Consider the following 11,426-nt stretch of genomic DNA (forward strand, 5'->3'; position numbering starts at 1 on the left):
AGTAAACCATTACTATATAATTACTATTAGCCTACTCTTAAAGTTATGTTCCTAACACACAGCACACAAAAATCTAGCAAAAATCAAAAATGAAATATTTATTACAGCATTTGTGACTGAACACCTTTTAAACATTACGTCACAGTCCTCATACAAGTATTTAATGTATTTTTGACAAAGCTTAAGGGAGACTGCATTTTATCATCTAGTGAGGAACACGTGCTGAAAAAAGGAAGGAATTCATGGACATACAATATCAATGCCACAGCAGATCTGAAACTAGCAAAAACATTCTTTTCAATTGAGGTAAACACATAGAATATCTAACATGAAACAATTAATAGACTGAACTCTGTACGAAGTTTGTTACAATATTCTCTTAGCTTTTTCCTAAAGCTTTGAGTTCATAATTTAAGTTCTTTTTTTTTTCTTTTTTTAAAAGTTTTAGGTTTTTGGGTGCATCTACCATCAATTGCTTCTCCCAGTGCCAAAGAATCCACCATTGTGTCAGTATTGTCCATATGGCAAGTATGTTGATCCAGAGGCAAAGAAGCAGAGTAGGATTCTGCTTTTCCACTATTAAGCTTCCTTCAATAGGCTCTGTCAATGAGAGTCCAGGATACAAAAAAATAAAATAATAATAAAATAAAAATGTATAAAACCAACACAATCCAGTGCTTGGGCAATTCAAACTAAGAACTTTTTTGTATATACCTACAGGGTAACATTCATTCATGAACCAAAAAAAGAGGGGCATTAAACATGTTCAAACTGAATCTTCTGGAGAGATCAGGTGTCATTTAGCAGCCTTTTCCCATCATGCCCTGTTCTTTATGGGGGACAGGGCCTATTCTGCCTGTCGCTGTGGTTGGGAGCAAGTGGGCGTCCGTTTTTGAGATGTTCCATCTTTTCTTTTTTATAGTGCTGCTGCGCTGCCGAGACAGTTTCTCCTCCAGAAAGGAGCACACACAGTGTGAGAGAAAGGGTTAACCTTTTATTCTAGAACTAGCTCAGGAAATCGAGTGATCAACAAAAAATGCACACGTTTTAACTTAGTTGCTATACTTTTTATACTACAGTAGTTATAACTCTTGGAGTCTTTTTGTGTTTTTCTTTTTTCTCTCAATCTTCCAGAGTGATTTTGTTTGAAAACTTTGTTGAACGTGTCACTGGACAGAGTGTGTACTGTGTGTGTGAATGCGTGTTTCTTAAGTGTGTGTCCGTGTTTGCGCACGTACGTGTCTGTCCTCAAAACATCTTCTGTTGATCTTTAACAAAAGCCCAAGACTTTACAAAGTGTTCTTGTCAGCTTGGTCCTCCGTTTGGATGAAAGTAACAAAATTGACAAGTAAAAAAAAAAGAAGAAGAAGAAGAAATCATCACAGCTCATCTGGAATTCTGTTTTTAGTGTCTAATTCTGGTCAAAAGGGTTCTGCTTTTATTCAGAAAAATAGTCTCAAAATAGCTTTGTTTTAGGGTTGTTGATGTTTTTTTTGCTCTTAGAAGCTGCTGCTGTTATTGTTGATGTGGTGGTAGTAAAGTTCCCTTATACTATTGGGCGTGGATGTCCAAGCCTTGTCCTCCAGCGCTGGGGTCAATGGGGGTCAGCAGGGGGGGCTCTCTGCAGACATGGTGATTCCTGGGTGAGAGGGGGGTCCTCCGTGCATCAGCATGGCTGGGTGGTGGTGGTGATGAGGGTGGTGGGGGCTGGGCTGGTAGGGGTGGAGGGGGGGTCCGTGTCGAAGCTGGGAGGGGTGAGGGGTCATTTGATGAGTACGGTTGTAACTTGGTGGGGCCATGCTCATGCCCATAGGACCATTCTGAGGTACATACTCCCCTGGCATGCCTTGCAGACCTGAGAGAGAGAGAGAGAGAGAGAGAGAGGTTTAGAAACAAGCACTCACTTGAATGGAAAAAGTAAAACCATTTCTTACTACTGAATTCCATTAATGTGACTTTGACATAAAACAATACTTTAATTTATACTTTGTGTAAAGTGAGCTCATCTTGAGGTGTAAAAATAAAGTCAAAAACATACTAGCTACATTTAGGATTACACATGCCCCAAAAGCTACTTCAGAGATTTTGATTCAAGGATCTAAAAAAGCTATTGTATTGCACTATTGTAGGTGATGGAGAGTCCGTTACAATGTCAATAGAATCATGGTCACTTCGCAGGTTGAAAAGTGATCTCCAACCATCCAGACACTGTCGTTTTGGATTACGTATTGAGAAGCTAGCAGCTGTATTGATGTTAGCAGCACTAATACTTTTACAGGCAGAACAGTCAATTCCCCCGCTGAATGTAGTGACAAATCGAATAAGAGGCATTTTCTCAGGGGGACGCGCTACTGGGAACATATTTGATTTAAAACCCCTTAAAGAAGTTATTAAATAATTTAGAGCTCAGTTAACTATCACAACATGCCAGTCTAAGAATAGCGTTCAAGGCTTTGCATTTCCCCCTCCAATAAGAGGCACTTTTAAACAAAACAAAGTGCTGCTCTTGGAATAGAGGGAGCGTGGGTTTAGGAGTATAATGACAACAACAGCTAAAGCACAGAGACAGCAAGAGATGGAGGCACAGAGAGATAAAAGGAGGGAGAGAGAGAGATGTAGAGCAAAAGACAGAGGGAGGGAGGAGGAGGAGGAGGAGGAAGGAGGGAGGGAGGAAGGAATATGCTGATGCGATACCCCTTGGTATGGAGAGTAGGACCCTGTGTTGATGTGTGTGGAGACCCCAGCCTGTTAGCATTCCCTCACACTGTGCCTGGGTGGTGGAGACAGAGCCTGCTCAGTGGTGCCTCTGTTTGGGTATTCAGGGGGGTGTTTGTTGTCAACAAACCAGAGGGGAAGTAGTGGTGGTGGAGGAGGCGGTGGAGGAGGAGGGGGGGCCCTGGGGCCTGGGACTGGAGTATGGAAATAGGCCTGGTCCAGAGGTCTGGACGCTGGGGAGAGAACAGGCAGGGGAGAGCAGGCCTGGGGTTGGGTACTTCTGGAGCTAGAGCCAGTGGGTCCTGGACTGACCCGGCCTGCTTTGTAATGTGAACCCCTGGGGAATTAACCTTGCTGAGGAGGGAGGGTGGGGGAGGGGTAGCAGCAAGGTCACCAGGCATGCTCACTCTCCACATTCCTCCACCTTAGTTCACCGCAATTAAGAAATGACACAATAGGGCCGGTGACGGGAGGAGGAGAAGGAGGAGAAGGAGGGGAGGGAAGGGAGAGAAAAAAGGACAGCAGAGGCAGAGATTAATGACCAATCTCATTGGCTGAAAGCCGGGTGCCATTTTCGAATACTCGCTACCCCCTACTATCCACGTCAGTTCATTGGAAATGCACATGTTTGTTAGAACGCTCTCTTAAAACCTCACTATCGGGGTCATAAAATAAGTAAATCAATCTGGGCGTGCTGGGTTGGGCTGGGCCGGGCTGGGGTATGAGGCGAGGGGTGTGTGAGGGGTGCCCTCACCTCTATATAACCTGGAGCGGCTCCTGTTAAAAGGCCCAGCAGATGTTTTTGACACTGTAAGCTGGTAATCTCCAGTCTTGTAAGCTGCAGTCATTCTGTTAAGTAGATCTGTGGGCCCCCCTTTATTAACAGGAGTGGTAAAACCATCTGAAGACAATAATGGTGACCAGTCTCTCTCTCTCTCTCTCTCTCTCTCTCTCTCTCTCTCTCTCTCTCTCTCTCTCTCTCTCTCTCTCTCTCTCTCTCTCTCTCTCTTGCCTGTTCTGTTCTGTTCTAGCAGAGCAGGCCTGCTCAATGGCTTGCGATAATTAAGTACCAAATATACCATATTGTGTGGCAGCGTAATCATATCAAGAGAGGATAATATTCCTCTGTATTAAGCTATTAATGTTATTGGTCATGAAGCATAAAATATGTTATGTAATTAAATAGTCAAAAAATTATATAGCCTATATTAAGAATTAGCCAAGCTGAGCAAATGTTGTCTCTATGTGCCTGTTTTAGGGAACATTGCTTCCTGAAGGTTTTTTATCCCTGATGCCATTAACAAAGACAGGAGGGGATGAGATGAGAGAGATGAGAGAGGGAGGAAAAAAAGAGGGGTGAAATGGGCTCTGTCGATAGAACGGCTGTGGTGACCCTATGGAAAATCCAGGCCCAATTTACATATAAAGGGTTCTTTTAATCAAGGTAAGTGTTATTATATTGTGCCTCATTGGGCAAAGGAGTTTGGGTGTTAAATAAAATCTCTTCTGCACCGCTGCCTTTGGGATGCGATATGTCTTGATTTCTCAAATGTCAGCGATGTGGTGCTAGCGGGAGGCGGAATTGCCAGGCTTAATCAGACGGCAGCCATTTAGAGAGTGTGTGTGTGTGCGTGAGAGAGAGCGAGAGATTCCTTCCTTTATAACACAGCCATTCTTTAAAGTCTCTGGTCCTTTAAATTAATCTAAGTGTTTCTCATGTCGGGGCTAGTCAATGCCCCCTCCAGTAAAAAAAATCCAAACACACGGTCTTCCGTCATAACCCCCCTACTCGTCACCCCCACCCCCCAGTGAAGGATAGGCCATGTCATCCACGGCCCGTATATCTCACCCGGGGACCGTAATGTACTGCTGCGCTCCCGTCTTTGCATATAAGATAATTTGGGCATCAATCGTTCCCCAGACAGATTTATGTCACTCGGAGGACAGTTTCACTTCTCCTTCTTTATTGCTTCACTGGAGCCTGCTTAATTTCTCCCCGTCAGACCCTGCCTCTGGAGATGTTATTTTTTCCCTAAATGTCCAACATTTGCATTGGATGTCGGAGATGGGGAGAGCGATGGCCCTGTTGTGATAAATAAATGTGTGGCATCGGTCCATGCCATGCTAGCTAGGCCAGGGCTGTTGGTTGGGGTGATTGTTTTTCTGTTGTCTGGGCTGGCGCCACAAGTCCCCCCTCTCTTTCCCAGGGACCGACAGGAGAAAGCCTCACGACATGGCAGAGGCTCCCACTATTCCCAGTCCTTCCATTCATCCTTCGGTAGCTAGCTAACCCCCCTTGCTTACCCCTCTTTCTCCCCTTAGAGCACCATGCTACACCAATCACACAAACTGGTTGTCGTGGGGGTTGCTGTGGGGGAGGTTGTTGTAAAATTAGGGTGGGGATGGGAGGGGGATTGTGGTGGAGTAAGGGGGATTGTGGGTAAAAACCACAAGCCCAGAGGTTTGAAAAATAAATCCAAGGAAAAAAGAGCCCAGTTGTACTTACTTCCCCTTTTTCTTTGCGTTTTACTTTACAAGATGGAGGTTACATGTAGTGCCATTGCCCATCCATGCCCATATTCATCCCCATTCCACTCATAGGCCCTAGAAGAGGAGAAACACGCCAGAGAAAAGGTCAGCAGAAGGTCAAAGGTCGAATCATAGACGGTTCAGAGCAGACAGACACCCTGGTAGAAGGAATGATTGGTTAAGTCTGAAGAGAAAACAACAGAGAGGATGGAGGAAGAGAAGGTGCCGTAGTGAAGAGTCTAAAACTGTTAGATAGTTTAAGTCCCCACAAACCATTTGTTACAAAGTGAGATGGGTGAAAAGAGAGACAAGCAAGGCAGGCAGCAGGCAAAGGGTGATACCCAGGGGAGTTGGAGGGTGGAGTTGAGTGAGCGGAATTTACTAGGGTGCAGTGATACCATCAGTAGTGTTGTGACATTGGTTAGTATTTGGTTGATGATGCTGTCATATACAGTACAATAGTCAGTGCTGGGGTAACATTTCCAGGGCTAGAGTCATTGGTGGGTGTTCCTGTCAGTCTACAGTAGTCATACAGTAAAATGGGGTGCATTGGTGACTGTACACATAAACAGTCCAGTGACTGGTATACAGTATGCAGGATAGGAGGAGGAGGAGGAGGAGGAGGAGGAGGACTTACCAGCTGGCCGGATCCCCATGTGTTGCTGGCCATCCAGCACGAAGCTGCCCATGGGCTGGCCCTCCGGACTGTACGCTGCTCCTTGACTCACTGAAGGATCAAGAAGAAAACCTGATTGTAGTCAAAACGTGGACACAAAGGAGGGGAAAGAAAGAGAAGACACACCACACAATCAGCTTATTGTCCCAGCTCCGGCCCAGACATACTGCAACACATTGTGTCCCCGATGACTGATGCATGGCATGCAAGCACAGACAGTATGAGTACACACACACCAGACACACACACACACACTTTAACATTAGAGAACAGAAGAGATAATGCGTTGTTCTCTAACAGAGAAAAGAAAGCATGCAGTTTGACGAGATCAGGGCGTTCTCTGTCAAGACCATCACCAGCCATTCCCCAAGCAACATGGGATGTTATGGACAGAGACACAATATGGGACATCATTAGCACAAATATCACTATTTATCCCCCTGCAACTGTCATTATTTATCCCTGCAAATTTAAATGACTTAAAATCTCCAGATTACAGAAGGTGAAATGACTGATTATGATGATTATTTACAAATTAGATTCATATCATAATATTATTATAACATCGTAATACTGTCTACAGTAGTAATCAAATTACGCCATTGTGTCCTATTATTAGCCGTATTGAGTAAGAGCATTGTGGAGTCTTTAGTGAACAGCATATTCCCAGACTAAACAGCCTAATCCGGAGTAATCTGTAAACCCTGAAGATTAGGGGAAGCTGTAAATCATGCTGTCTTTAGAGAGATTGCTGATTGCCACACCCTAAACACATGCTCTCCTTTCTCTCTCTATCTCTCTCTCTTCTCTCTTTCAAATATTCTCAACAAACCGCAGTAATTGTACTGGGAGTCAGTGCGATTTGGAAAGGCGCGTCTCATTTCAATAATTGCTTAACTTCATTTGCACAAATTTCCTCCCCAATTTGTGGGTCTCTCTCTAGACTTGGAGCGAGCTAATCAACAAAAAGCTTTTCTCCCTCAGAGACAAATTACTTGACGTTTTTTCATAGTAATGTCACAGTCGATGCAGCATAGGGTGGCTACATAAATTCCTGTACAGATTCTTTGCTCAATTTAAGTGGCATGTTTATGACTCAATCTTTCAGTGCTTTTTGTCGTCTGACCATGGTAGATATGGAAAATCAATGCCTGATCAATTTACAATATGAACCCTTCCTTAATCCTTTTCAGAGGCATGGAAATCTCTCCCTACGTAGGGCGTCCAGCCAGAAATCAGAGATCAATGGATCATATAAAACTCATTCTCATCCGTTAGGTTGTTTTTCATGACCGGAATGAATTAATCGCCCATAATTACTAAATTGAAATGATGAAGTTCAATACAATCGCATATATAGGCCCCTTGATATTTCAAATCTTGGCTAAGTGAATACATAGCAGCAACAGCCAGAGGATTGACGCTGGAGGAAATTGAGTGAACTAAAAAACACAAAGTAGATACAAATTGAAACCCTCCTCTCTTCTTTCCCCTACCTATCCCCCAAAAGCTGTGAAGGAATGACGAAAAAAAAAATACTGAAAAAAATACAAAACAGCCTTAAAAATATATTAATGAAAATGCTCCAAGCATTCCTGGAGATTCTCTTGTGCCCAATTAGTAATTCAGAGAAAGGGAACGTGTTGCTAAAGCACCTCTCAGGGTTAGATTGGGATATCGCCAATTAAAGTTAATCACCTAACGACTCTTGTGTGTGTGTGTGTGTGTGTGTGTGTGGTTGTAAGACCCATGGGGCGGCGCACAATTGGCCCAGCGTCGTCCAGGGTAGGGGAGGGAATGGCCGGCAGGGATGTAGCTCAGTTGGTAGAGCATGGCGTTTGCAACGCCAGGGTTGTGGGTTCGATTCCCATGGGGGGCCAGTATGAAAAAAAAAAAAAATAAATGTATGCACTAACTGTAAGTCGCTCTGGATAAGAGCGTCTGCTAAATGACTAAAATGTAAAATGTTGTAGGTAAGTGGATTTGTAAGGGGGGGGGGTGTTTCTGGGAAGAGGGGAAGAGATATGTAGATATATAGTCGTTTCTTTACCTGCTCGATTTGACTGGTCAATCATGGGCTGTACTATTCTTCTCCTGGCGTTAATGAACCTGGGAGAGAGGAGAGAAGAGAAGAGAAAAACACACTTTAAATCACATAGCATTCACAGGATACAAGTAGAAGTATTCATCAGAAACCGCAACAAAAACAACACCGTTTTGTATGACTTAGTAGCAACATTAGCCACTGGCTAATCACAACAGAGACACAGCAGTAACAAAAGGGCGATTGTGAGCAGACTTGGGAACCCGACAAGGTTTTCTTTTAATGTCCTTATGATCTATTCCCCTTGTTTAATAAAGCTTTTGATTATATTTGGTTGCTATGGAGACCGAGGAGGCATTCCACAGGCATTAAGTGTGTGTGCTGTGGTGAGGCGGACGTGCAACTGAGGAGCTAGACCGCACAGTATGTCACATCTCTCTCCCAAACACACACACATGCACTCACATAGACCCTATAAACATGTTATTCCTAGCGTGTTATCGCTCATTAGAAATTCAAAATAATGTACAAGTTCGCAAAGGGCAACATACAAATGGTTCCTTTCATTTGTCCCCCCCCCCCCTCCCCCTGAGACCTCCACTCTGGCCCTTCATTGTAGGGGGTTCTGCTCCCTGTTCAGCTGTCTATAAATGAGGACCAGGCATGGCCACTCGGTGCTTTCACAAGGTATTGTTATGTCAGCAAGCCCATCAATTAGGCTGTGTGAAGTTTTATCACCGCCACAGCGGCAAATAAGTGCAGTTCCACAAAGCCTGCCCTCCCCGACTCTCCTCTCTGCTCCCACCGCTTTCCACTGTAAAGACTGAGGGGTCATCTGGAGGTGACTGCCAGCCAGGGGCAACCTCTTAAAGTCCCAAATGGGATGCAGGGACCCAGGGCCGTGTCAAAGACAAGCTGGCTACACCGCCCCGGACTGGGACGGATTTACCTTTACTGACCGAGCATGTCTTTCCATCTCCATCTAGTACCTCTCTCTCTCCCTAAGAAGTCAGAGAGGAGTGAGCTCGCTAGCGCTACAGGTACCCACATGTGGTTGATATTAGAGAGAGGTTTCAAATCATCGTGGGGTATTCCAGCATGGAGCCCCCTTGAAAAAAAAGATGAAAAAATAGAGAAAGGTAACGTTCTGGGAACGTGGAAAGGGCAATGCTACAGGACTGGTCATTAGATGGAAAAAGGGAAGGTTCTGGAACCAATTTGAGTTCCTAATCCCCCGTGAACCCCTGATACCTGCCCTTACCGTCTCCTGTTAACTTAAATGCCTGTAATCTGCCCGCTCAAAGTGACATGGTTAAATGGACAAAACGCACGGTTGGGAAAAGAGATGGAGCCGTGCTCATTTGCAAGGGTGCACCCAGAGTGTAGGTAGGGTATAGGGTGCACCGCTGGCCCCAGAGAGAGGACAGACAGACACACTAACACGTACATGGGAAAGGAGAGGGTAAAGGGTAGGTACACCGTATCAATGTTGATATGGGGCTGTGATTTGTGATCTAGTGAAAGGAGAGGTTTTGTTTGGCCTATATCGTAAATACCGGTTTAAATTGTTTTAAACTGTTTGTAGCTCACACGTTATGAGTAAGAGGAATATAAAAGAACATCTTTGGCTGTCTATCGTTTATTGCCTACCTTCACTACGTCACCACGCCTACAGTGCTTAGGAGAGAGACAGGCTTCCAGCATCAAAACCAGCTGAGCAAGTAAACACAGCAGAATGTCCCACTATCGCACACCCTCTCTGGGCCTGCCGAAAATATATGGCCTGCTTGTTCTTACCTATTCTGGGACATAACCATAAACACGTAATATCAGGAATGTTCCTTGCAGTTGATTAATATTCCAATACCCGATCAGTGATGGGAAGAGAGAGCCCCAGGAATAACAAAGTGCACATGAAACAGTGTGTTTGCGCTATTGATCTATTTAGTTAGAATCTGTTTTGATCTTATCCAACTAAACTGCTGCTCATACAGTATCTACTACTTAGGACATGAAAATATACATGAAAATATTTTCATATCAGGGTTGGGTTGCTGTCCACACTCAAATGTTATGCTGTTCCGACAGGGTCATTTGAGTAGGAAAAACAGCTCTTTACAGCAGCATACACAAACATATATGGATATTCAAATATTTTCCCTCAGGGTCGCTACCGAGATTGACTCCCTTCTTGTCAACATTGTCCCCATCGGCGGCCACACACACACACACACACACACACACACACACACACACACACACACACACACACACACACACACACCCTACCGAACCACCCTAGACATGACAACAGGCTCTGTTTTTATTCTCTGAACAAGTTGCCACAGTAACGCGGTTGGCGGGGTTGCGGCGGGAGGGGAGTTGCTGACCAACCGAGGCCCCCTCTATGCCCCCAGAGCGCCTTTTATCAGTCTTGGTAAAGCCAATTGAGATTATCAGAGCCAGGCCTGATAACACTGTTTTTTCTCCTCCCATGAGCTGCTAATGTTGTGTGCTTAGAACAACACCAGCAGGAATCCTCCAGAGATGAAGGGAAGAATGGAGGGATGGAAGGATGGATGGCAGGCAGGCAGGCAGGCAGGGATGGAGGGATGTCAGGCAGGCAGGGATGGATGGATGTCAGGCAGGGATGACGGGATGTCAGGAAGGCAGGGATGGATGGCAGGCAGGCAGGGATGGATGGATGGCAGGAGGGCAGGGATGGAGGGATGTCAGGCAGGCAGGGATGGAGGGATGTCAGGCAGGCAGGGATGGAGGGATGTGTGCATGTGTGGAGGTGGGGGGTGGGGACTACACTCCCAAACCTCATGCTAACACACATACATCCACACATCCACACCATAGACACATCCACCGCCTCTACATGTCCGAGGGCTAACCCGACCAGTAGAAAGAGAGGCAGGCACACTATGTACAGCCAGGGGTTTCTCCAAAACCTCCAACCATGTTTTAGTATTCACCTCTGGTTGTATCCCTTATTATGGCCTTACTCTGCTCAGTGGTACGTTACCACACACACACGTGATCACAAGTGTTCACACGTGATATTATGTGAAGTTAATGTGATAACATGTAATGCAACATTTGATAACATGAAACTACACATGTGAAAACGTGATCACATGTGAAGTATTCCAAAAACATGTTTCACATGATTTCACATGTGAAATTGTGTGTTTTTTCTGTAAGGGACACACACACAAACACACACACACACACACACACACACCGGCTCTCAGCTTGGGAACTCCATGTCTTCAAATAAATAATTAAAGCAAGGTTATGGGGTCATGGGAAGGTCATTTCTGTGGATACCCCTCAGAATGTGTACATTACCCTGAGAGAGAGAGAGCGAGAGAAAGAGAGAGACTGTTTAATGTGCACCCTGCTTTACTAATCCACTCAGAGTAGAAAAAAAAGGTTCCAATCACTTCTGATTCG

General features: G+C 45.0%; 1 protein-coding gene across 2 annotated transcripts in view; it reads right to left on the reverse strand.

Annotated features, from left to right (window-relative positions):
- Positions 1 to 918: 918 nt before the first annotated feature.
- LOC311145388 (homeobox protein Meis2-like) overlaps positions 919 to 11,426 on the reverse strand; it is a 79,199-nt gene continuing 68,691 nt past the window's right edge. The window contains exons 11-13 of one of the 2 annotated variants that reach the window (XM_084181611.1): positions 7,971 to 8,029; positions 5,882 to 5,971; positions 919 to 1,855 (exon numbers count right to left, since the gene is read on the reverse strand). In XM_084181611.1, coding sequence (XP_084037737.1) covers positions 1,605 to 1,855; positions 5,882 to 5,971; positions 7,971 to 8,029 — 400 coding nt within the window. In that variant the 3' untranslated portion in view covers positions 919 to 1,604. The remainder of the gene's footprint in view (positions 1,856 to 5,881; positions 5,972 to 7,970; positions 8,030 to 11,426) is intronic. The other variant, XM_084181610.1, reaches the window with a different exon arrangement.

Source organism: Coregonus lavaretus (genome assembly GCF_964263955.1).
Source record: "Coregonus lavaretus genome assembly, chromosome: 18".
NCBI lineage: Eukaryota > Metazoa > Chordata > Actinopteri > Salmoniformes > Salmonidae > Coregonus > Coregonus lavaretus.